Below are 27186 nucleotides of genomic sequence, written 5' to 3'. Positions count from 1 at the left end.
GGATTGGCCTTAGACTCCTACTTATACCTTCTGCATAGGTGGGATTCTGTATATGTAACCACACCTGGCTGTTGGTTGAGATGGGGGTCTTGTGAATATTTTGATCAGGTTAGTTTTGAACCACAATCTTCCTGACCTGTGCTTCCCAATTAGCTGATATTACCACAATACCTGGCCTACCCAATAACTTTTTGCCAGTAAAATAGTGATAACCCAATTAAAATTCAAATAACTACGTGGATTAATGCTTGATTTCCCCTACATGAAATTATAGAAAAAAAGCAGTGAGCTGAAATAAAGGCAAAAAATAGCCAGGTGCCAATGGCTCACACCTATAATCCTAGCTACTTAGGAGGATGAGCTGGAGGATTGTGGTTTGAGGTCAGCTGGGGCAAATAGTTTGTGAGTCTCCATCTCCAAAATAACCGGAGCAAAATGTACTGGAGGTGTGGCTCAAGCAGTAGAGCGTCTGCTTTGCAAGTGCAAAGACCTGCATTCAAAACCCTAATACTACAAATAAAAAAGAAAAGAGATAAAAAGGCAAAAAGAATGGAAGAAGAGTCCTACACAATTCATTATACTCTCACATTCTACAAGTCAAAAATGTATAGAGAGGTCAGGGCTTAGCTCATGCCTAAGAAGCACAAGCCTAACAAGCACAAGACTCTGAGTTCAAACACAAGTACTATAAAAAAAATGTATACAAATTTATGATTGGCAATATGACAACAATAATGATGACATTATTTTAGAAAGTTGCTACATTTTAACAAATAACTGTCAACATTTTAATAACAAATATTAATGAGGAAGACATTCTAACCTCTACCTTTGGCAACAAAAGTTTCAAAAACTCTTATTATTTTAATGTTAATTTAAATTATTTACTTACTTGGTTTCGTGGAATACTACTTTCAGAGAAAGTCAAATGTTACTATTAAAAATTCATATATCAAAGGTAGAAACAGACAAAAAGCAGTAAAAGCAAAAATGAAATAACTTATATAGTTAACAAACCTTCTTTCTAGTCTGTTTAGCTTTCTTTTGTCTTTCTTCTAGTGGCTTCAAATTCTCCTCTTCAGAGCTGCTGCCTATTTTCCTTGTTGCCTGTCTGGTTTGTCTCTTTGGTGGCTGCAAATTTATTCCAGCATCTGCTGTCCAATCAGAATATTCACTTGATGAATCACTGCAAATAAATCAAAATTTATGAATACCTAAGTACAGAAAAGGAGTAGTTTTACTTCATAATTAAAATATAACTATTATATAATCAAATAGCATTATAAATGACATGGTTTTAAAGAGGAAAGTATCCATATAGAATTGATCATTACCTGTATGATTTTTTTTGTGGTACTGAGGTTTGAACTCAGGCTTCATGCTTGCAAGGCAGATGCTCTACCACTTGAGTCATGCCTCCAGTCCTAGCTATGTGATTTTAATGAAATAGTTCTCAAACAAAGCACAATACTCAGTTCCCTATACCACAATTTAAAATGCCTAAGTGGAGCACAAAATTTCTTTAAAATTAAGATGTACTTTACTCCTGGAAATGGTTAAATGCATTGCTTTAAAACTAAAATAAATTCACACAGTTGCCAAGATGCGAAATCTTGGATTTAAAAGGACCTAATTTTATAGAAGAAGGAAGTAAAATGCTCACAGTGGTATCACAAACTTAGTTATGAAAAAACAATATATTCTTTCTACTATGAGATACTATTTTAATTCTAGTTTACCAAATTCCTACAAGAACATTATTTGCATATGAAAGCTGTTGAATAATTTTGACAAAATCAAAATAACTAAAAGTACCTGGAAGAACTTTCACTCTGCCATTCAATAACTGGATCCTCTACAGAAGCATCACTTGTGCCAACAGTTTCATCTTCCTGTACCACAAAGTCCACAATTTAAACACATGGTAATTATTAGCTAGTACAATATTCATTAGGAAACCACTATATGCTTTATAACTCTTCTGTATTTCACCTCAAAAAAATTCTATCTAAAATGTTTATAGTTATTTTTCTACATGTACCTACAACTTACAAGGAAGTCTAACAGGTATTTAAATTTTTATGGCATTATATTCTCTTATTGATATAAAACATATTTTTATTACTTCAGAAAGAATCTTTAAGCCCCAAAGCAGTACACCTTCTTAAATGTTAAAAATAATGTTTTCAAAATATTGTATGTGTGCATTGTTTTGAGGTCAAAATGCATACTTCTGGGAGTGGGAAAGGGGGGATGTCACTGAAAAATATTAGTTTAAGAACTGTGAATGGCAGGAGAGGAATGGGAGTATCATATGTTGTCAGCACACAAGTAAACCTTCATTATGCCCTTAATAACTAGAGTTTTTAAGGGAACAAACTTCTGTTCTCCAGAACAGAAGAACAGAAAGAATTGCTGTATTCTTTATTCATTACCACAAAAAAGGTAAACTTGAGATAAATCAACATTCAATTATCTCCATGATTGGTGAAGTCAATGAAAATAGAAAATGGGTATATTATGCTGATTACAACCAGATCTGCCATCCTTTTGCTGGCATATGTGATACCCTAACCTAAGATAATATTTTAGGGTAAATCAGAGAAGATACCTAAAAAATAAATCTGTCTATTAAATGTCTTATTAATAAATAAACCTCATAAATAACTTTCTACTAAGTTTGAACTTAAAAGTAAACCCAAATGGAGAATACAAACTAGGAAACAAAAAATTACATTGAATAAATTCAGAAGATAGATCTAACCTCTGAGGAGCTGTCTGAGTCTTCCTGTACCCCTGGATTTTGACATGATGCTTGAGAATTATGCTCTATGTTGGATCTTGTTTGATAAGTATGCTGACGCTTGCGTTGCGTCCTTCGTAAAGACCTCCCACAACTAGGCTGATAATCATTCTGTAAAAGAGAAGGAAAACAGATTTTTAAAAAGTAAAAACACAGTGAACACATAAAACCCAAACATATATAAAACAAATCAATTAGGTAAGGAAGGGTTAGGGGATGAGGATAAACTATCAAAAATAAAACCTCTATATTTCTGTAACTATATGTAAAACTTTCAACTAATAAATATTGATCACTTTCCTACTTTGAAAACTTGGTAAACAAATTAAGTACTGAAAGTCTGGGTTGCAAGAATTTCCCCATTTACATTTATATATTCCATATCAGTCACAATTAGTAAGGAATGAATAAGAGATATTTATAGCTGGGTGCCAGGACCCAGGCCTGTAATCCTAGCTACTTGGGAGTCTAAGATTGGAAGGATCATGATTTGAGGCCAGCCCAGGAAAATAGTTTGTGAGACCCCATCTCCAATACAATCAGAGTAAAATGGACTGGAGGTATGGTTCAAGTGGTAGAGTGCCTGCTTTACAAGCATGAAGCCCTGAATTCAAACTGCAGTCCTGGAAAAAGAATAAAAAATGTACTTATACTACATTTATGCAAAAAGGAAAAATGGTAATTATACTATATCTATGCAAAAAGGAAAAAAATGTAATTATACTACATCTATGTAAATATAATTCTGATTATGTACTTCTTTGATGCCATAAAAAAATCTAGGAAAAATGTTAAAGTGCTAAAATACAAAATTAGATTCAGCTATCTATACTTTTGTTCATTCTAGATTAGCATTCTTAAGAGTTATAAAAAAGTACACATGTATGAAAATGGAAAAATAAAACCTGTTGAAACTATTCTAGGAATGAGGAGGGGAGATAAAGGAGAATGATGGAGGGGGTGAATTCAACTATGATATATTGTTGAATTTTGTAAATGTTTTTTAAAAATTATTTTTATAGTTTGTAAATGTTACAATGTACCCCCAGCACAACAGTAATAAAAATATTTTGAAAATAAAAAAGGAGTTGTAAAAGATCTTCAGAATCAATTTAATCCAATCTCATGTAGAAAAATGTCAGGACAGAGGAAGTGTAATGGAGAGGGGGGTTGCATTGACTTAAGCACAATGCATGTACAAGTATAATACCAAGGCAAAAATCCCACTTACCAAAAAACAAACACCTAAATAATGAAGGACGAGAATGAAAAACTGGTCATGCTAAGGGGAGGTAACTAACAGGAGGGGGAGAGTAAAAGAAGCAAGTAAAGAAGGTGAATATGGTTGATGTACTTTCTATACAAGAATGAATATAGAATTTTTAAACCTGTTGAAACCACCATAAGAAGGGAACAAAGGCAGAAAGGAGAAAAATGGAGGTAATGAACCAATTTGGGATATAATACGTATATACATGGAAATGTCATAGTTAAACTCCCTGCATAGATATATTTTAAAAATGTCATTTCACAAAAAGGAGAGCAGGAAGGTGAAACATGTCCTGTTGGGTTTGGTAGCAGCAGAAGGGCGGAAGAAATAAGGAAAGGGTGTAGGAGGGTGATTGTGGTGGAAATACCATGTACTCATGTATGAAAATGGAACAATGAGACCTGTTGAAATTATTCTAAGAATGGGAGGGATGATAAAGGATAATGATAGAAGGGTTGAATTTAACTAAGATATATTAAAGCACATATGTAAATGTCACAATATACCTCCAGTACAATAAGATGATGATAAAAATAAAGAAAATAGTATTTTAATACAAATACTCTATATTTACAATGACCATATGCCCTAGACATTGTGGGACAGTTTTGACTTTGCATAAATTTATTTTTGTTAATAATAACCATTTATATATAACCTACATATAACTATATATACATATAATAATATATGCATATGTATATAGATAATAATAATTATATATATAGGGGTCCAAACCATAGGCTCCTTGTGAACAGACATCTATTAAATAGTCTCTTATTATATTTCTGCGTTTCAAGTGCTTGGTACCTATAAACATTTGTAGATACAAAATCCCAAAGTATTGTAAAACTAAACTTACTCTTTGGATAGTATAAGATGGCTTTTTCTTCTTTTCAACTATATAAAGACTGATTTCTATGTCACCTTTTGCAGTTCGACATTCTTCCTGCACCCTAATAATAAATCAAAGATGAAAATAATAGAAAATTATCAAAAAGAACACCAAAAGTTTAAAAGTCAGACATCAGAAACATTTCAACATAACATTTGTCATCTTAACATTCTTAACGCATATACTTCAGTGGCATTAATTATATTCATAATGTTATGTAATCATTACGACTACCTAACACCCAAACCTTTCACAATTACTTCAAAAATAAATTCTGTAACCACTAAATAATAACTTCAAATATTCCTCTTCCTCTGATAACTATGAATTTGCCTATTCTAGATATTTTATATAAATGGAGTCAGACAATATTTATCTTTTTGTGTCTATCATCTTTCATTTAGCATAATGTTTTCAAAGTTCATTCGTGTGATAGCAGGTATCAGAACTTTGTTATAGCAGAATAACATTAAATTGTATGAATATTCCACATTCGTTCATTTACTCTTTTTCTGATGGACACTTGAGTCATGCCCATCATTTGTTTACTGCAAATAACTTTGTACTATTGCAAGTAACTAAATATTTGTCTGAGTCCTTGCTTTCAAGTCTACTTTTAACGTTTAAGCAAAAAATCATTCCAAATTGCTCTATTGTCCATAGTTAGCACTCAGTTAATAAATTAACTATGTCTCCTTTTTCTTATTACTGCTCTCTAATTATACCAGAAAGAGAAGAAATAAAAAGTGAAACCAGAGCTGGTGAAGTGGCTCAAGTGGTAGCGAGCCTGCCAAGCAAGCATAAGGCCCTGAGCTCTAACTCCAGTACTGCCAATAATAATAATAATAAAAATAATAATAATAATAATATTCTACATGAACCTCATTTTTAAAAAAGTGGAACTAAATTAATTTTGATAATGCTGGATTTTTACATGCTTGCTGTCAATGGTGCTTCCTTTTAGTAAATCTATTTCCAGTTGTTGATTTTCTAAAGTTGATATTACATTAAATGCTAGTATTTATAAATAATAGCTATTCTAGGTTTGAAATTCATTCCAGTGAAATCCTATCATCCAATGAAGTCTACTTAAATAACATTTCTAAATGTACTCTAATCACTAGGGCTGGTACCTATCTATATTGTAAAATCCAGGTGATGGCCTTCTCCTTGGAATCATTGTTGAATTTAGGGCCCACATGCCAATCACATATTTAATCACATATGACCTCTTACAAGCACTTAATAATATTTGCATTTTTATATCCTTTTTTGTCTATACAATGAATACTTTACATTTTTACTAATTTAATTTTAGTAATATGCATTAATTATGCATATTGATGGGATCCAATGTGATATATCAGTTCATACATACAGCAAGCACTAATCAAATCCTTTGGATAAAGGATTACACTTTATAACCTCTAGAAATGAGTTCTCTACATCCAGATTGACTTATTTTTTTTTATCTCCCACTTATGAGAAAGAAAACGTGATGTTTGACTTTCTGTGTACATACATTTTACTTAACAGAATGGTCTCTGTTTTCTACATTTTGCTACTTTTTTATAATTTACTTTTAATTATTGTACTGTAGGTACATTGTGACATTTACAAAAGTTCTTACAAAATATCATAGTTGAATTCACCCCTCTATTATTTGTTTATCCTCCCTCCCCCCATTCCCAGAATACTTTCAACAGGTCTCATTTTTCCATTTACATACATGTGTACAGAATATTTCTACCATATTTACCCTCCTACCCTATTTCCTTAGATCCTCCCCCCTCCTTATATACCTACCTCCTAAAACAGGACCTGTTTTGCCTTCTTGTTCTCTATTTTTTTTGTTAAAAAAAAAGGCACTTTTGTTTTTTTAAGATAGCTCTGCAGGGAGTTTCCTTGTGACTTTTCAATGTATATATGTGTTATAACCGAAATAGGTTCATCCCCTCTATTTTTCTCCTTTCTGCCTTACTCCCCTTCTTACGGTGATTCAACAGGTTTAAAAATTCTATATTCATTCTTGCATAGGAAGTACATCAACCCTATTCACCTTCTTAACTTCCTTCTTTTACCCTCCCTCTCTCGTATGTGACCTCCCCTTAGCATAACCTGTTTTTGATAATATTGCTTGTATTTGTATTGGGTCTATTGTATTCATGTATCCTAATGTGGACTATAAACTCATAGAATAGAAATCATGCTTTGCATTTTCAGCATGCCAAGTGGAGAAAAATGAAGATATTTTTCATGGAAAACTAATAGGAATAATATAGGGAAAATAACATATGATTCAACTAGATTAAAAATATCTAATTTACTAGACTAACAGTATAATTTACTTACTAAAAGAATAGAGCTTTAAGCTTTTTTATGAATGTTACCTTATTGACTCACCTACTAACCCCATTATTTAGTTCATTTACCACCACTCTTCTGCTCCATGCCATGAGATCTCGTTCAGTGGCCATCTGGCTCCGAGGAGCATTATTATGCATTTGTCGAACACCTTCAATTTGACCACTACGCCGGAGCCCAATATTTGGGGAAGAAGATATATCCATATTTGGACTTCTCAGAGCTAAAACAAAAGCAAGGAAAACACAACTTTCTGAGCAAAGGCTCAGCAAAGGCTTTTTTAGATGGAAACTTCCAAGACATGTCTGCTTAAAGTATTGCTACCCCTCTGTGCTATATTTTATGTACCCTCTTTATGTTTTTACAGTGCTATGAATAAAGTACTAAGTAAATGTTGAAAACTTCTATATTTCTTTTGGTTTTTTCAAAGCACATTTACATCTGACGTCTTCTAAATAGCAACTGAATATAAAAATATATTCAAACATAATCTCGTATTAGTTGAAGAAGCAGTCTTCTAATCTAAATTCTACCTTTGCCTACTCCATTAAAATGTTTCAGAGTAAGCCTGGTATGTTGGCTCAGGCCTGTAATCTCAGCCCGGGGGAGGTGGAAACAGTATGAGAGTAAGTTTGAGGCCAGATTGGGCTATATAGCAAGTTTCAAACCAGCCCAGGCTGAAGACCAACTCTTTCTCAAAACAAACAAGCAAAAAAGGTTTGGAATAAAGCTTCAGAAAACTTTCAAAAAAAGATAGCTAGAAAGTATCAACAAAAATTGTTAATATCAAAATTATATTTTCAACATTGATGAGCAATGAAAGAATTAAAAAAGTAACAAATGTAACAGAACTTTTACTTTTCTTTTTAATCTCATAGAAAGCACCCCTTTATTTTTTCACATTTGTAACTAAAACACAAATGAAAACTGAAATGCTCAACTATTAAACACATCACAAAAAGAAGTCAGTGGGTCCTTTTGATTAGTGGCATTTCAAATCTGTCTACAGAATCCTAATATTGACAGCAGAGCTAAATGTTTAACAAATGCCTAAACCAAGACTCTAAGAGTTTTATGTCTTTGAAACAAAAGGCCTGTATATATAGGATTATCAATCTACGTCTCATCTTATTCCAGGTTCAGAAAAGCTTATCTCAATTGGGTGCTCCAAGTGACCCAAATGAGGAAACACTTTTACTTTAACTTTATGGAATAATGATGAAATCAAGAAATAAGTAAAATATCCTGTGAATCAGTTCAAGCCAAAAGCCATTCTACCAAAATAAATTACACCAATTACAGAAATAACAAATTTGCCAAAATTCCTAAAAGATTGAATTTTTAAGTAAAATATCTCTTGATAAAAATAGATACAACTACATACATGTATTACATGTATATATGTACACACACATATATACATGTATTACATGTATATATGTACACACACATATATATCACTCAGATGCATAGACAGATTCTATAAAGTATAGGAAAATATATAATAGATTAGAATATTCATTTTTAAAATAGAGTTGCACATGGATTCCCTAATAAGAGATCTTCTTGTCTTTTAGCAAATATTTATAAACTCAAGAAAGGAGGAAAAATGGGTCAGGGGAAATGTATAATGGAGGGGCTGAACTTGTTCAAAGCACACTAGATGCATGTATGGAATTATCACAATGAAATCTCCCATTATTAATGTACGCTAATTCAAAAATGAAATTTTTAAAAAACAAACAGAGGAGGGTGATATGCTGCATTCCTCTCAACAAAGAAGGCTCAAGTGTCAAGAGTAGTAGTTTCTAAATTTAAGGTGGTTTCAAGTTTAAAAGCTTTATAGGCTGGTTGCCCTACAAAAGGAATAGACATTATAATGCTTCATGTCTAGAAACAAAAGAGGCCCTAAATTCAAACCCCAGTCCTGCCAAAAAAAATCCTGCTCAAAAACATATTAAAAAAATACAAATAAATCAAGTTAAAAAGAACCAGTATCTTAAAATACACTATCTATATTTCATTGCAGATGTTAAGTCATTTTAGTCACAAATGATAATGACATTATGGTACTATAGAATACCTAATTTTACAATTAATAAAAACATTTTCATTTGAAATCATGAAATATTTTTTCACATGTAATTGTGTGGTATAAGTAAAATAAAGTACATTCATCATACCTCTCATAACTATATAAATACTTACCACCATTAACAGAGTATGATCTATTAATTGGAAAATGTGGAACATTTCCTTCATTAATTAGTCTCAGATCTTGTTCTCTCTGTAGCTCTCTGATAATCCCATCAAGAATGCTCTCATCTTGGTCATTTGTTTGCTGCCCAATAACTTGTTCTACCACCTCACCATCACCTTAATGAGACCAAAAATATAAAGCCACAAAATTGACCACATTTTAGTATAGCCTATATATACAAACAAGCTTTCCCTACATATATAAAACAAGCTAAACTTATAAATTTTGAGAGAAATAACTTAATAGGCTTAAAATGAAAATAAAGTATGTATCAAACAAAACACTTTATGAAGAAATTATAAAAGTGTTTTGATATGTCAACTTAATATACTTGATTTAAATTAGACATTATTATGAGGACCTGCTCATCTTAAAGAACACTTATTAAATTTAAATAATTCATTTTATTTTATTTTTACTTTTTTTTTGGTTTTTTGAGACAGGGTCTCTCTTTGTAGCCCAGGCTGATCTCCAATTCACAATCCTCCTGTTTCAGCCTTCTGAGTGCTAGGATTACAGCCACAAGTCACCATGCATAGCAGTTAGAAGTTAAGTAATTCATTTTAATATACACTTTCTCAGGAGCTAGGTGAGGTAGCTCAAGTCTATAATCCCAGCTACTTGGAAGGCAGAGATCAGAGGGATCACAGTTTGTGAGACCCCATCTCAACCAATGGCAGGGCACAGTGATACACACCCATCATCTCCAGTTATTCAGAGAAGCACAAATAGGATTGCAGTCCAAGCTAGCCTGAACATAAAGTGAGAACCTATCTTAAAAATAACCAACACACATTGAAACTATTCCAGGAATGGGGAGAGGGTGGGATAAAGGAGAATGATGGAGGGGGTGAGCCTAACTATGGTATACTGTAAGAACTTCTGTGAATACCTCAATGTGCCCTCGGTATAATAATAATAACAAAATTTTAAAAAATAACCCATACAAAGAAGGGCTGGTGGTGGTAGAGCACCTGCCTAGCACGAAGCTCTGAGTTCAACCACCAATACCACCAAAAAATGAACTAATATATTTTCTCCATGGTCTATTACAAGATAAAGGTTAGAATTAAGAGTTTTGAGTAAGGTTTTAAAAAGTTCAATTGGTTGCCTAAAATGTTTTGCATCTTTCTTTTGTGAAAATTTAATTCTGAAAGAAGTTAAAATTATGGTCTTTCAAGCAAACATTTTTGATAACTCTTCAGTGTTTTGAAATGTTGAAAAGTTATTTTTATAAATCATAATTCAATGCTTACTTCTAAATGGAAACTTTAAAACTTTCTTCTACCTAAATACATCATATTCCTATTATTCCTCTTGTCCTACAGTTATGTCGAACAGTATATGATACAGTAACCAAGTGATCAACTCTTGTAAGAAAGGACTATGATAATTCAGTTTAGTTTGTTTATGTCAGTACTTGGGTTTGAATTCAGGGCATGGCACTTGCTATTCAAGTGCTCTATCAATTGAGCCACACTTCCAGCTCAAATTAAAATTTTTATTCAGCTGTCTTTAGTTTTATATTCCATTTAATATTCACCCTTTTCCCCTTGGTTGGCAGATATTACATCAACATATTAACTATTTGCTCATGTATAATACCAGTTCAGTTTATTACTCTACAAATCTTTATGAGAGAAAAATATGCATCATTTTTAATCTATAAAGGTCAATTCAAGCCTTAATTTTCTAGTAAAGAAAATTCCATTTGTAAATCAATAACTTGCTACCCCATACTTGAAAAAAGCCTACAAGTACCAAACTGATATACAGGTATTCTATGGGATGCCTAGCAAGTGTGACACCCTGAGTTCAAACCCCAGTACAACCAAAGAAAAAAAAAGGGATTCTACGGGAGAGGGGATGGAAAGGATAATATACATAGTAGAAATACACCAATCTGAAGAGATCTAGTTGTTTTGATAGAGAATAGTTAATTCCAATATTTTACTTTACTATCCTCCCATCATGTATCACATTCATCTCTGCTTCCTCAATATCCTTCAAGATTGTTGTTTAAACACTTACTCCCCTTCCCCAAAATCTAGTAACTTTTTGCATTTTAAACATTAATATGAATAAATAACTACTTTCCAGTTTGTGATTTTGAAGGTTCCTCATCTTAGGACCATTAACGAGAGACTTTCACACTAAAACACAAATACTATGACCAATGGAATTTCACCAATTATAAAAGCTTGCTATATTAAAGTGAATAAATTTAATCATTATTAGAAGTCAATACTATATGGAACAAGAGGGTCATACAAATGTTAAGTGTTTCTAGGGAAGTAGAGCAACATACTCTCTGTTAGAACATATGCCTGTGTTTGTCCTAATTCACTTATCTATGCCCAGGAGAGCTAAAACAATGGAAAACTATTCTGGCAAGGTTAAAATTTAGTATTCATTTGAAAATTAATAGAAGAGGTAGGTAAAACATGTTATAATCTATTCCATAGTTTAGCAGGGGGCACACATCATAGAGATAATAGCAACAAGTATAATATTTTGCAAAATGTTTTAAATTTACTTTTGGTGATAACATACCATTAGCTACATATCCCAGCTGTGGTATAAGTTGTTCATCTTTACAATTTTCTCGTCCTGGTACTAGCCGTTGAAATTTTGTAGGATGAGGATTTCCATCAACATCCACCAAGAATGGGGGAGGCATGAGGTGAGGAGCTTGTTGGGTTTGCTCATCCAACACATAGTTATTGGCATCACGGATAAGAGGTCGATAATCCGTGTGGAAGAACATCTGATCTGGAATCTTTATGACAGATTTTTTTTTAGTGTTTAAGACACAACAAAATTATCATTGGGTACCTTTTTTCATACCTAGAGCACATGAACTTTTTCAAAGAATTTTTGCATTCTTTTGCACTCCTGTGTTGCCACACCCTCTAAGTACAAACAAATTTCCTAGAAGTTAATTCTTTTACCTACAAAATTCTACAATTTTCATTAATTCTGGCCCTATCTCATATTTCTCTAATTAGGCTGGAAAGAAGTAAAGGAACAATCTAGTGGATAAAGTAAGGTATTTTGATTTAAGTTGAAAAATCATACAAACCTGTATAATGATTTTTCTTTTATTCACATGAGGATACATGAGATATAACATGCATGGTAAAACAGGTAAAAAATAATTACATCAATGACACTTAAAGCTAATACAAATATTGAGTTGACCTCAATGCTTCTGAGTTTTCTTTGCACTCTAAGATTTCATAATCTATCCCAAATTCACAACTAATGAAATATAAAGTACTGATTAAGTAAGCTTCCAAAGTATTTTAACAGAATCAATAACAGAACAGCCAGCCACGAAAATAAACATATTTGGTCACCAACTGTTTATTCCCCACTTATGATAAGTGCAGGACACAATCTGGTAAAATTACTGTGATTACACTTCGAAGGTAGTACAGAGCATGTTTAAATGAAAGGATTTCCTAATGAATTTGTATACCTATATCACCTAGTAACTCAACAGTGACTCTCACTCCTAATAATGAAAAACTTCATCAAGATGACTTTCTTATTTTGTATTTATTGATACACAGCAACTCTTAAGACTTCAAATGAAATTTGTAAGTGATAAAAATCATGTTACAGTGTACAATAAAAACTAAATACACTAACCTTTTCATAGTATTTACTGCATCCAAAACCAAAAAGGAGCAAATGACCATGAGAATCTGTGCAGGCAAAATGGTTTCCATCTGGTGAAAATTTACAATCAAATACTGCACCATGACCTTGACCTTCAATCTAGAATTCAAAGGAATCTTTTAAGTCATCTTAAGAGTAATTCTCACTAAAGCAGATACCTTAAAAGCAACTGAGACCAATAGGAAAAGGGGACCAGGAACTAGAGAAAAGGTTAGATCAAAAAGAATTAACCTACAAAGTAACACACATGCACAGGAAATTAATGTGAGTCAACTCCCTGTATAGCTATCCTTATCTCAACCAGCAAAAACACTTGTTCCTTCCTATTATTGCTTATATTCTCTCTTCAACAAAATTAGAGATAAGGGCAAAATAGTTTCTGCCGGGTATTGAGGGGGTTGCGGGGAGAGAGAGGGGACAGAGTGGGTGGTAAGGGAGGGGGTGGGGGCAGGGGGGAGAAATGACCCAAGCCTTGTATGCACATATGAATAGTAAAACAATAAAAAAAATAAAACTTTAAAAATAAAAAAAAGAGTAATTCTCAAATAATAAGAAGGTGATAACTTCTCGCTAGTACCTTGGATTCTGTCATACGCCAACATTCCAATGTACTTTCTGGCTACTGTAGCCAGAACCCTAGAGTAAGCAGTAAAGCTCTAAAAGAAATTAGGGAAAATCAAATTGCAATGGATGAAATGAATCCATTCCTAGCAATGTCATATTTCATGAAATGCAAAATAGGTCAATGAGGAGACTTAAAAAGACTTATATGCAACCAAACTGACAAAGGTGCAATTCAGCCAAGATATTATCTTTACATTATAAGCATTAATGCAATTAAGCCTTAAAATAACCATTCAAAAATTATAGCACAAAAATCAATTTTACTAACAAAATACAGATGTTATATGTCTTTATAAAGTCTATAGAAGTGAACTCAAAAGGCAACAGTTTAGAAAGGTTTAGTCAAAACTATTCTTAAGAAAAGGACCCTAAATATGGAGGATATGAACATTCTCATCACCATAGAAGAGTATTTACTGGGAGAGGAAATAGCTCATCAGTGTTTCCTACAATTTCTGTGAAATATAACTTATGAGCATCTATGTTTGCTCACAACTTTCTGATTACTAACCCAAATGGGGTTTACCAGAGGCAGATACAAATATTATAATCACTTTTATGATTTATAAATTAGTACTATAGTTCTAAGCATTAATCATTTTGTGGTCTTAGTTAAATGTTAAATACAAGGTTAACAAATTTGAGGGTAAGTAATTTAGAGCTGGGGATCCGAAAGGCCTAATTCTCTACGGACCTTATTCTCAGGCCTTGAGTCATTCTCTTAATTATTTTACCAACATAAACATAGATGCCAAGTGGTTGCTCTAGGAGTATGGAATTTCATATAAGGTAAGTCAGTGTCAGTATGAACAAAACACAGATATCTCTTACCATGTTAAAGTAATTCCGAATTTTGGTCCCCCGGTCAAGATCCCAAATAAAAATGTTCCCATCATGACCCGCCGAAAGTATGATCCTTTGATCAAATGGATGTGCTTCCAAAACAAATACTTCATCATCATGTCCCTATGATACAAATCAATATTAGAAATGAAAAGCAACATCAAATATCTGGTTAATTTATCCAAAAGTTCTTGAGAGTGCTACCAATCTGGTTCAGATGAATTTAGGCATACCAATTCAATATAATTTACCACATGGGCACTTAGCAAATAATATATTTCAGTTAGAGTTCCTTAAATGCATAACTGCTGATGTTGTAAAGTATGCCATAGACTGAAAGGTGTTCAAAGCTCATTAACCAGGCCCTTAAAGTGTAATTTGGATATCTAGGTCTTTGCTATCTTTAAAATGCCACAGAAAATGTGACAAATGGAATCTTTTACTAACATCCAATGCTGGTATTCAAATTACATTTGGGGAGGACCCATAATACATTCAAAGGATAAAGCATATTGGCTCTGGTTTATGTCTACTTTAAACAATGAACTGGGAAATTCCTGCTATCATTCAAATCTTAACCCAAGTGTTACTTCCATTGGATGTTTTCTCTGACCCTCCTACATCATATTTAGGAGTTCTGTTAGAAGTTTGTATTGGTGTATCTTGTATTTTTCATTCTTAGCACTTATTTGACTAACAGTTTTCTCTTTTAATACGATGTAAACTCCAACAGGACAGGATTCTGTTTAGTTTATAATTTATCCCTTATACCTAATACAGTTAATACTCAAAAAGTCTTTGCTAAGAACTTTACACCCTTATGAGACCTTTATAAATGAATTGTTTGAACTGAAATATAAGTACTATAGCAAAATTAGGTAGATTTGTCTGTTATAAGGACTAAAAATAGTCTGTTCTATAATTCCTTAAGTTTGAAATTCAGTGAAAATAGATGACCCATAAGTCAGCCCATGGGAAGAATGCCACTAAACAGGACTCTAAATTGTTTATTAAGACAGAATTTTACATGAATCTATAACATCAATGGTTACAACACAGTGCCTGAAAATTTTACTTTAGAGATATCAGCATACACTATCTAATGCTGTAGCTGGTAGCCACATGTGGTTATTAAGCATTTGAAATGTGGATAGTTCAAATTGAGATGTTTTGTAAGCAAGACATACACATTAGATTTCAAAGATTTATCATGAAAAAAGGATGTAAAATGTTTCATTAATCATTTGCCCCATTACTGATTAATGGATTAAGAAAATGTGGTATTTATATAAACTGGAATTTTATTCAGCCACAAAGAATGAAATTTGCAGTAAGTGGGTAGAACTGGAAAATATCATCTCTCAAGTGAAGTTAGCCAGGCTCAGAAAGCCAAAGGACACATGTTTTCTCTCATATGTGAAATATAGACCTAATACAAAATACAGCAATACTATGAAAAACAGGTCACTTAAGGGGAGGTCACATATGAGAGGGGGAGACTAAAAGAAGGCAGTTAAGAAGGTGAATATGCCCAAAAGACTGTGACACAGGTTACTCCAGAGGCACCTGCACACCCATGTTTATTGCGGCACTATTCAAAATAGCCAAGTTATGGAAACAGCCAAGATGCCCCACCACTGACGAATGGATTAAGAAAATGTGGTATCTATACACAATGCAATTTTATGCAGCCAGGAAGAAGAACGAAATGTTATCATTCGCTGGTAAATGGATGGAATTGGAGAACATCACTCTGAGTGAGGTTAGCCTGGCCCAAAAAAGACCAAAAATCGTATGTTCTCTCTCATATGTGGACATTAGATCAAGGGCAAACACAACAAGGGGATTGGACTTTGAGCACATGATAAAAGCGAGAGCACACAAGGGAGGGGTGAGGATAGGTAAGACGCCTAAAAAATTAGCTAGCATTTGTTGCCCTTAACGCACAGAAACTAAAGCAGATACCTTAAAAGCAACTGAGGCCAATAGGAAAAGGGGACTAGGAACTAGAGAAAAGGTTAGATCAAAAAGAATTAACCTACAAAGTAACACACACACACACAGGAAATTAATGTGAGTCAACTCCCTGTATAGCTATCCTTATCTCAACCAGCAAAAACCCTTGTTCCTTCCTATTATGGCTTATACTCTCTCTACAACAAAATTAGAAATAAGGGCAAAATAGTTTCTGCTGGGTATTGAGGGGGTAGGGGGGAGAAGGAGGGGGCAGAGTGGGTGGTAAGGGAGGGGGTGGGGGCAGGGGGGAGAAATGACCCAAGCCTTGTATGCACATGTGAATAATAAAATAAAAAAAAATAAGAAGGTGAATATGGTTGATGTACTGTCTATGTAAGAATGAATATAGAATTTTTAAACCAGTTGAAACCACCATAAAAAAGGGAATAAGGTAGAAAGGAGAAAAAATAAAGATGAACCAAACTGGGCTGTAATACACATATACATACAAGTATCACAAGGAAACTCCCTGTAGAGCGATCTTAAACAACCAAAACCATTATTTTTGTCTTTTTTTCGTATACAAAATTGGAGAACAGGAGGGCAAAACAGGTCCCACCTGTTTTTTCCCCTTTTGGGGAAGGGGTAGCAGTAGGAGGGGGAAGAAGGTGGGGAAATGGTGAAGGAGGGTGAATATGGTACAAATATTGTGTACACATGTATGTAAATGGAAAAATGATATCTGTTGAAACTATTCCTGGAATGGGGGAAGGCGGAATGAAGGAGAATGGTGGAAGGGGTGAATTCATGTCTGATATATTTGATATCAGAACTTTTGTAAATGCTACAATGTACCCCAACCCCACACAATACGAAAAACAGAAGCACATTTCATCTCTTAACCTTTCAGAGTCTTCTTGTGTTTATTTTATGCATAATGTCTAGGCTTTTCATTAAAACATAATTTCTATGTTAAAATGCTAGTATTTGGGGTATATTTGGTTAAATAAAATATAATATTAAAATTGGCTTCGTTTTACTTTTTTAGTGTAGTTGCTAGAAAAATTAATACATGGCTTATATTTCTATTATAGTGTACTAACAGACAAAAATTTCTTAAAAAGAGTTAAACAGTACAAGTTTTTTCAGACATATTAACAGAAATGTATCAGGAAATGAGGAAAGACAGAAGGAGGTATGCAGTAACTGAGGAGATAACAGGAAGAATTCAAAACTCCACTAACACAGTGTTAGTGGTCTACTTAGGAAAGATGATTTAGGTATATGAAAAATAACTTGGAAATCGTCCCAAAATTAGGCCAATCTTTAGCAACCTCAGAGGCCTTAGGCAAGGAACATCAAACATAGCAGTCAAATAATGATGACATCATAGCATACTACAAAGAAAGTTGAGTTGAGCTTCTAATCTGAATCCTGTCACTTACTACTATATAAACCATACAACAGTCGCTTGTCTTTGTCTCTATAGAATATTTATGAGTTGATAGCTGAGGTAGAAAGGAAATAAAGCTTTTAAACGGAATGCAATCTGAAGTCAACCCATATCATATTAAACTGACAAACATCAACCCCACCAATGGGACTTCTGAAATCAATCCTATCAACTTTAAACACCACAAAAATTAGCCTTTTACTATGACAAATACATTTTTAAAAAGAAAAAGAAAAAAAGAACTTTGTCTTATTTCCTCCTCTTATATAAACTAATGGTTGAAGGCAGAATATACCAGATACCCCTAAAGCAATAATAATGAAAAACCCTAACCCTCACTTAAAGCAATTTGTATATCCTTGAGTACATACTAATATAATAGATGAGTAAATATTAGACTTGGAAAGACTCTTGAAAAGATTTTATATCTGCTTTCAGTGGTATATCTTGTGTCAGTCCTATCTTGCAGACATGTCAAAAGGCCCACAAATAATTACTTCTCCCAGGGCTAGTAAGTCATAGAAAGGAAACTAGAATTTAAATTTATTATGTCCTAGAATAATACACTCTTTGCCCATTTTTTGAGAGAAGGTCTCAGTATATTACTCAGACTGGTATCAAATTCCTGGGCTCTAGTTGTCCAGTATTCCTCTCAACTCAGCCATCTGAGTGCTAGGACTATAGGCAACACCAATGCACCAACCTTAAAGAATTCATTTTACTTTCTTTTCTTTATCTTGGCCATGCTGTGGATCAACTTGAGCCTCACACATGCCAGAAAAGAGTTCTACCACTGAGCTACACTCCCAGTCTCTGTCCATTTTAATGATTCATAAAAATGAAATATTAACAGGGTTGAGGTATAGTTCAAGTGGTAGAGTACTTAACTCATAAGCCTGAGGGCCTGAGTTCAAATCCAATTATTGCCAAATAAATAAATGAATAAAATACTTACAGATAAAGTATGAAGAAGCTGTCCTGTGACAGAATTCCATACTTTCAAAAGGAAATTGTTCACAGCAGTAATAACTGTGGTGTCATAGCGATCCCAGGCCACCATAGTTACCTTTAGTTTAGTGACTTTGTCTTCTGCAGATGGCAAATTATTCCTAAACAAAACAATTTGCATTTTAACAAAGGAGCATACAAAACAGCAAATGTGACAAACTTTTTCCAGAAGCTTGCAACTATTTTGATTAAAAAAACCACCTAAACTCTACTTTTAAGTACTCATGAAATTTAAAAAAATGAAGTGCCTGTATAAGACAGTACTCAAAAACTTATCTCAGGGGGAGAAAAGACCCCAAAATGACCAAAAAACGTGTTAGGCAAATAGTCACTTAAGGACACATACACACACAAAGTGAAACTAAAACAGAATCTAAAACCATTTTGAAAAATAAAACACAAGGTTATGTTGGCTACTAGACAATGAAAATGCATAAAAGCCACATTATTCCCTTAAATATTAATTTTAAATAAACACAGGCTGTGTAAAAAGCAGTAGGAAGTTCAGTAACTTTTGATTTAATTGAATATGACATCAACAATAGTTGGTTATGACTACAAAAACTATAAAGTCATATATTATTACTAAAAAGAAGATAATTAATTTCAGGGTCACACCCTAAAGAAACTGTATTACACCAGAGAGGTAATGACATATCTTCTAATCAATAGTAAAGATAATGAAACAGGATGCTGATTAAGTGTACATATAATGCTGAGTAGGAATGCTAACAATATGAAATACTATAAAAGTATCCTCAGTAAATTACAGAAAAAAGTTAAAACATATTATGGTATTTAATAGGGACCACCCTCAAAGTAGAAAGTAATACCCATAGATAAATAGTAAAAAAATGACTGTAGAAAACAAGACAGGGAATGACTCTGTGGGTATCAGTAGAGCCCAGAGATATTAGGGTGACGACAGACTAGAATTGTGGATAAGTCAGTAATGTTACAGTCTATCAAACAACAGCAAAAGAGAATTAGCTTAGAAACTGAATAAAGATACAAACTTTGAATTAACTTTAAACTATTTACTAATGCAAAAAGGTATTTTATGTTCATTATTAATATAATTCAATGTAAAAGATACCATAAGAGAACCAATGAAATATCTAACATCCATTCTTACCCATTCATTTTAGTAGCCATATCTAGCACTATACTCTTCCATTCTTGTTGCTGATATTGCCATATTCTGGCTGTTCCATCTCTACTTCCACTAACAAATCTTAAACTGGGAACACAAAGGTAAAACAGTCTTGTTAATTTTCTTCAAAATGGGTATCACTTTCTTTTTCTAATTATAAAAGCAATTATGATCACCCTCGTGTATCAATCGGGACAATGTTAAATGGTTCTGTCACTTTGGAAAACAAGTTTGACAGTTCCAAAAATGCTAAATATAAAGTTACTGTATGATCCAGCAATCTTATATCCCTAAGAAATGAAAACAGAAGTTCAAACAAAAATGTGCACGTGTGATTATTCATGGCAACATTATTCATAATAAGCCAAAAAGCAGTAGAAACAATTCAAGAGTCCATTGATGGATAACTAGATGAACAAAATGTGCCATATTTATACAGTGAAAGATTATTCAGTATAAAAGGGTATAAGAAAATGAATATGGTGGAAATATTATGTACTCATGAACGAAAATGGAAAAATGAGACCTGTGGAAACTATTCCACAGGGGAAAGCGGGGAAAAGGAGAATGATGGAGGGAGGATAATGGAGAATGATGGAAGGGGTGAATTCAACTATGATATACTGTAAAAAAAGGTCACAATGTAACCCCAGTACAACAATAATTTTAAAAAGGCAAAAACCAAAATAATGATAAAAAATAGTAATATATGTTACAACATAGATGAATACTGCATATGCAAGTCTATAAAGACAAAAGGTAGATTAACAGTTGCCATGAGCTAAGGAAGGAGATAGGAAGTTTGGGCCTGACAGCTAAAGGGCATGAACTTTCTTGAAGGGGTCAGGAAAATGTTCTGAAATTAAATGTGGTGGTGACTACACAATACTATAAATGTACTAAAAACAGTTGAATTTTATTATGTAAATTACCACTCAATAAAGGTGTTATTCAAAATAAAACTTTAAATACATGCATATATACTTATTTTCCCCTACAGGAAACAGAACTTCACTATATACAATGTTTTTCCCTAGCTTAACTGTATTTTAGATCTATTTCTATGTTTACAATTATAGTAAGTATTCAAGTATATGGATGTTTCAAAGTGTATTTAATGAATCTCCAAATGATCAGTAATTATATTGTTTTAGTTTTGCATATTACAAATAATGCTATGAGGAACATTTCCATATGTGTATTTATATAAACTTATACATGTCTTTGCTCAGAGTAGGCATATTTTTAAAAGCTTTTGGTACACATTACCAAACTGTTTTCTAGAAGTTTCTTTTCAAATAATTTACAATCTCATAAAAATGTTCCCCAAACTCCATCTTAACACTGTGGTGTATACTGGTCATCCAATCTATAGTGGGAAGCATAAAATAGGAGGATCATGCTCTAGGCCAGTCTGGTCAAAAAGCAAGATGCTATCTCAAAAATAACCTGAGGGAAAAATGAGCAAGAGGCATGTCTCAAGCAGTAGAGTACCTGCCTCGCAAGTGCGAAGTCCTGAGTATGAGCCCTAGTACCACCAAAAAATCATAATAAGTAATAATAATAATGAGGAATTTCAAGAATGAAAACTGAAACCACCTATAATCCTCCCATACAGAGAAATCAAACTCTTTTGATATTTCATATACATGCATACATAAATTACATGTTTTGCATGTTCCATATACTTTTTAAATGCTTATGTATAATATAAATTTTTATATATTGAATGCATTTGTTTTTGCATACTCTAGACAATGTTATTTAAAGACATACTTACAAATAGATACAACCAGTTATCTCAGGGAATATTTTCAGTGGAAGTGAAACTTTTGTTGAGGTATGAAATATTTTATTGTGTATAATGACAATTGCTCAGGCTCAGTTTCCTCATTTGCACAGTGTTTAGCAAGTTTTGATATTAGCATTATGCTATCATTGAAAAAGCTATTTAGAAGCCTTTCTATATTTGGATATGTATAATTAAATATATGTACATATACTCTTGCATGAATATTATGTTTAATTTAAATTGGGCACCTTTTATTGGCCAATAAAAATAATGTATTTCTCCCTAAAGGAAAATAGCTAGAAATTAAAAATTCAGATAATTTTACCATGAAACAATAGTAGCTGTAAAAATCTTAAAGTACAGTGTAGTTAAGTCAAACTTAAAATTTATTTGAATGTTTTGTCATTCCTAATATAGACCTCACTTTGTGGGCCATCATTATTTACTTTTGCATATAACAAAGATCAGCAAATTCATCAATGTAAATTATACACCGTTCAAAAATATTTAAAAAATAAAATATGGCCAACTACATAAAGTTCTCACATACATATATGAATACACATTTATGCTAAGCAGTTAAAGTTTTAAATTTATTTTAGCTCAAATTTTAGACCAGGACAGATTATTGCCTTTTTGGGATCAGAAATTTTAGCAGTTTCACAGATATCTATATATAATTTCTGACATGATAGACATAGGTAATATATATCATATAAGTAATAAAGACAACAACTGATACAGATGTTCAAAGGAATCAAGATTAATACAAAAGCTAGAGCCCTCAGGAAAGGCTTCAAGTGGGGCAAAATAATCTTAAAAAGAAGTAAGATGAGAGAGAGAGAAAAGAGGGAAGATGTAGCAGGGAAAAGAAAATAGAAAAATAGAATGGAGGTAGGTATGGAATGACATTTCTGGGTAGGAATAATGTGAGACAAAGTATAAGTAAAGGAACAGATGAGATAATATACATGAGATTTGACAGGAACAATGTATAAATCAATTAAGATGGATTTATAGATTTCTATTAGGAATAGTAGATGAGCAAAGAATTAAGGTCTAAGTCAAGATGCAGAGAGTTCTGAATGCCAGTTTGACATTTAAATTTTATTCCATCAACACAGAGGAAGAAACACGATAGATTTTTGAGCAGAACAATACTTTTCTAGAAGAGATGGTGAAATAATGTAATTCTTGACTAAGGTATGTAGTAAAAGAAGCACTCAGATGTAAAGAAATGAGTATAGTTACTACCTGGTTAACAATTTAGAAAAGATGAGTAAGGATGTGAAAGACAGGGGCTTTGAATCTAAGTGACTGAACAGAAATAAGATATCTATGGTAGCTGGTTCAGAAGGAATAGTAGAAAAACATGTCATACATCCATTTACATGAATATGTACTACATAATTACCTGTCTCCATTGTTACAGAATTGAACAGCAACAACTTTGTCCTAAGACAAAACAACAGACTTTTGGTTAAAATGAATTTCTTTGTAAAATGAATAAAGTGCTTTTCTCCTCAAATTCACATGCAAAAGCATCATGGAGTAGATTTTTGAAGTGCTATAGTTTTGTTTAAAAAACTAATTTACAAGAAAAAGAAAATAAGGAAGCAAACAATATATTAAGGAGGTAGTATTTTGAAACAAACTAGTCATAAGCAAACCTGTTCATCAACCAGATATAATGAGATACATACTTCTGAATAGGGATTTGATTACTATTTTCTCCATAAGACAGCACAGTAATCTAAGAAACCACAATAAAATAACTGATTTAGTAATAGTTAAAAGAAATTTCTCAATTTGTTTTCTTGTAATTTCAGAAAATAAATCAATTATTTCCTGTTTACCACATGGTTTATTTATTTTTAAATGGATTCATCTAACATTCTGTAGGCACTATAACTTATATATTACTATTTGAATCTTTATGCACAATAGTTATGACACGATTAAAATATAAGCCAAAATTTGCAATTCTCTTCACTTTATTCATGTATCAACTGTGTACACATTTTCACGAATGACTCAGTTATTTGAGTAACTTAACTTTTAATAAAAAAGCTGATACCAAATCTTTGTATTTAATTGTTTTTCATTTTTAAAAATTATTAAATTATCTTCACTTGTTCAGAGGTACCCTTGATTTATACTGTTTTGCTATTTCACTGTGGTATTCATCTGATAAGATACTGAATTCTCACTACCAGCTGCAGTAATTGGTTTTAGATGTTTTGAAGGAATACAGAATTTTTAGAAACTGACATCCACCAAAGGTTCCAACAGGGAGTATTTACTTTACAGATTTTTCTTCTTAGCTGTGCCCCTGTAAATGAATCTTTGCTTAGACAAATTTTCTTCATCATTTCCTTCTCAACTCTTTCCTGTTCAATTATTCTCTTCTCTCTGAACTCTCAATAAACTTGACTGCACTTGTATACACACTCTACTTGGGTAATAACTGTGAGGGTATCTCCTTGGCATGCTCTAGCACAAATGAATTTCTTCCACTTAATGGTCTCAAATTGAGATCATTAAATATTTCCTAAGTTTTTCTCTTTCACAATTTAAATAATATTCTAAGATTCTAGTATCTAGGAGTATGTGACCACAAGTTGAAAGCTCAGCTACATCAGTATGTCTTCAAAAAGTAGATGTTCAATTGTGTTTCTATGATACGATAAAAATCAAGAGACTGTTATAAAAGCTCCCAGGAGAAAGTTTCTAACAGGCATCTATTTTACTACAAATTTCAAGAACACAACTGTTTCTGCAACTCACAAAACATGTTTTTCTGTCATCTTTCAGAAAAGTTGTATGTATGCTATTGATATACACTAATACTATTTCAAGTGAGGTGTCAACAGTAATAATAACAACAGTAACAACATTAAGACTTGCAAAACTGAGTGCTTTCAATAGCTTACAAGACAGCTTGCGGTAAGTGCAATATACACAGTGAGCTGAAATAGAAATGCCCCCATTTCCACTGTTTGAAAAATTAAGAAAAGAAAGAGAAAGAACTATATAAAGAGTGCACAGGGATATAACTAAACAATAGTGACTTGAAGTTTTCTGGAAAAGCAATAAGAAAGTTAGGATAGACCAAGGAAAAGTGCCAGCAACCAACAGCTTTCACCTTAGGCATATACTTAATTCCCTGTATATAAGACTATTGCTGATAAGGAGAACTAAATTCTGTAAGTCTTTGATGATATTTTGAAAAGCAATCATAATAAGATCAATGAACTCAACTTAGAAAAAAAATTTTCCTAAGATATACTTGACATGCCTCTTAAGTAATAAAGCAGCCAAAAAGATTTTCACAAACTACTATTGCTGTATGTATAAAATATATATATGTATATTACATATATATATTTCTCTGTACAAATAGAAGTCATCTTAAGTATAAAACCATAGTAAATACAGAATTTCACACTAGTCTTCATTACTAAAAAGACAACTCAACATTAAAGTTTCACCACCAATTTACATTAAAGTATGGTACTGAACAGAAAATAAATGAAACCAGTTTTCCAGGGATATTAAAAAGAAAAGAAAATATTTAAGTTACTCATTTTTCTCTTACCGTATGTGATTCTAATTCAGCAATTTTCTCAGGGGTCTCAGAACCCAAATAATATATTCTAATCACATGGTCAGTACTACCTGTTGTAATGAACATACCACCTGGAAGATTAAAAAAAAACAGTACTAAGAAGCTTTAAAAAATCTTCTGATTGCTTCCTTAGTTGTATGCTACCTTGCAACAGTAAAAAGCCTTCAAGAAACACAGGCTGTCCTCTAAGTATTAAGGACAAACTAATATTTCAGAGATAAAGTATTTTAAATCAAGAAGAACAAGAGAAAATTTAAGACAACTAAATCATTCACCTAAAAAAACCTACCAACTATACATTAAAAATAGGCTTATATCATAAACAATAAAGGTCATAGCATTCAAGAATTAATTTCTTCATATTTTACAGGAAACATTATATTCCAAAATTATTTATAAGATAATTCATACATACAACTGTCTTTATAGTGACTACAGTGGTTGAGTGTAAAAACTCAACTGCCTTTGGGATAATGAAAAAGTTCTAGAGATGAATGGTGGCAAAACATGCAGAACAATACAAATATACTAATGCCACAGAACTGCACACTTATAAATGATTGAAATGGTAGAGTTTATGTTAGGTATATTTTACCATAATAAAAATAGGAAAAATGGCCGGACACCGGAGGCTCATGCCTGTAATCCTAGTTACTTGGGAGGCTGAGATTGGGAGGATTGCAGTTTGAGGCCAGTCTAGGCAAATAGCTTTTTGAGACCACATCTCCAAAATAACTGTAGCAAAATTGACTGGAGGTGTGGCTCAAATGGTAGAGCACCTGGCTTTGCAAGTGTGAAGCCCTGAGTTCGAACTCCAACTCCAATCCAATCAAAAAGAAAAATGTTTAACTAGCATAGGATTTTTAACAATATAAAAAGCACTATTACACACTATGAAAGTGTCTTTTACAGGAAGCCACAGCTGTATGTTTTCTGTAAAGTCAGTACAGGATTTTTATATAAAATGGGATGGGGATGAGCACTATGCATTTTTAAAAAAGGGTATTTGGATGGGGGTTGTGTTTGTTTTTACCAAATAAAAACAGAAAAAAATATTACATGCTAGAGTCTAAAAGGTTTCTGTAGGATAATATATGGATTGCATTTTTGGTATCCTTCTCTTAACATTCAAGCATATACATTTTTTTCATAAAACTAAAAAATACATCATTTATAAGTAGATCATTTAATATTTTGGGTACTCAAAACTTTTGACTTTGATACATACCAGAACTGAAAGACGAACAAGATATCTGTACTCCAGGTCTGGATCTCTCAGTAAATTTCACTGGACGATCTCTAAAGAGAAAAGTAAATGTTTTTATCAGGCCTATACAATAGGCAAAAATCTTAACACACTGATGGATATTGATCTACTTAGCACCAATATTATAGAAAAAACTACAGAGAGATGGCCAATAAGTGCTAGTCACATCATTCAGGTTAAAAATTC

At 32.6% G+C, this 27186-nt stretch overlaps 1 protein-coding gene across 3 annotated transcripts in view; it reads right to left on the bottom strand.

Moving 5' to 3' along the window:
* The window catches only part of Brwd3 (bromodomain and WD repeat domain containing 3), a 110335-nt gene that overhangs the window by 29006 nt on the left and 54143 nt on the right, over nucleotides 1-27186 (bottom strand). For all 3 annotated transcript variants that reach the window (XM_074063274.1, XM_074063275.1, XM_074063276.1), the window contains 14 exons: nucleotides 26962-27032; nucleotides 25704-25804; nucleotides 23520-23560; nucleotides 20296-20400; nucleotides 19108-19261; nucleotides 14732-14866; nucleotides 13247-13375; nucleotides 12146-12371; nucleotides 9541-9708; nucleotides 7372-7555; nucleotides 4936-5029; nucleotides 2765-2914; nucleotides 1816-1892; nucleotides 1018-1186 (listed from right to left, as the gene is read on the bottom strand). In XM_074063274.1, coding sequence (XP_073919375.1) covers nucleotides 1018-1186; nucleotides 1816-1892; nucleotides 2765-2914; nucleotides 4936-5029; nucleotides 7372-7555; nucleotides 9541-9708; nucleotides 12146-12371; nucleotides 13247-13375; nucleotides 14732-14866; nucleotides 19108-19261; nucleotides 20296-20400; nucleotides 23520-23560; nucleotides 25704-25804; nucleotides 26962-27032 — 1804 coding nt within the window. The remainder of the gene's footprint in view (nucleotides 1-1017; nucleotides 1187-1815; nucleotides 1893-2764; nucleotides 2915-4935; nucleotides 5030-7371; nucleotides 7556-9540; nucleotides 9709-12145; nucleotides 12372-13246; nucleotides 13376-14731; nucleotides 14867-19107; nucleotides 19262-20295; nucleotides 20401-23519; nucleotides 23561-25703; nucleotides 25805-26961; nucleotides 27033-27186) is intronic.

Source organism: Castor canadensis, chromosome X, assembly GCF_047511655.1.
Source record: "Castor canadensis chromosome X, mCasCan1.hap1v2, whole genome shotgun sequence".
Taxonomy (NCBI): Eukaryota; Metazoa; Chordata; class Mammalia; order Rodentia; family Castoridae; genus Castor; species Castor canadensis.
Note: the sequence above shows the minus strand (reverse complement) of the source record. Positions and strands in the feature narration are given on the sequence as shown.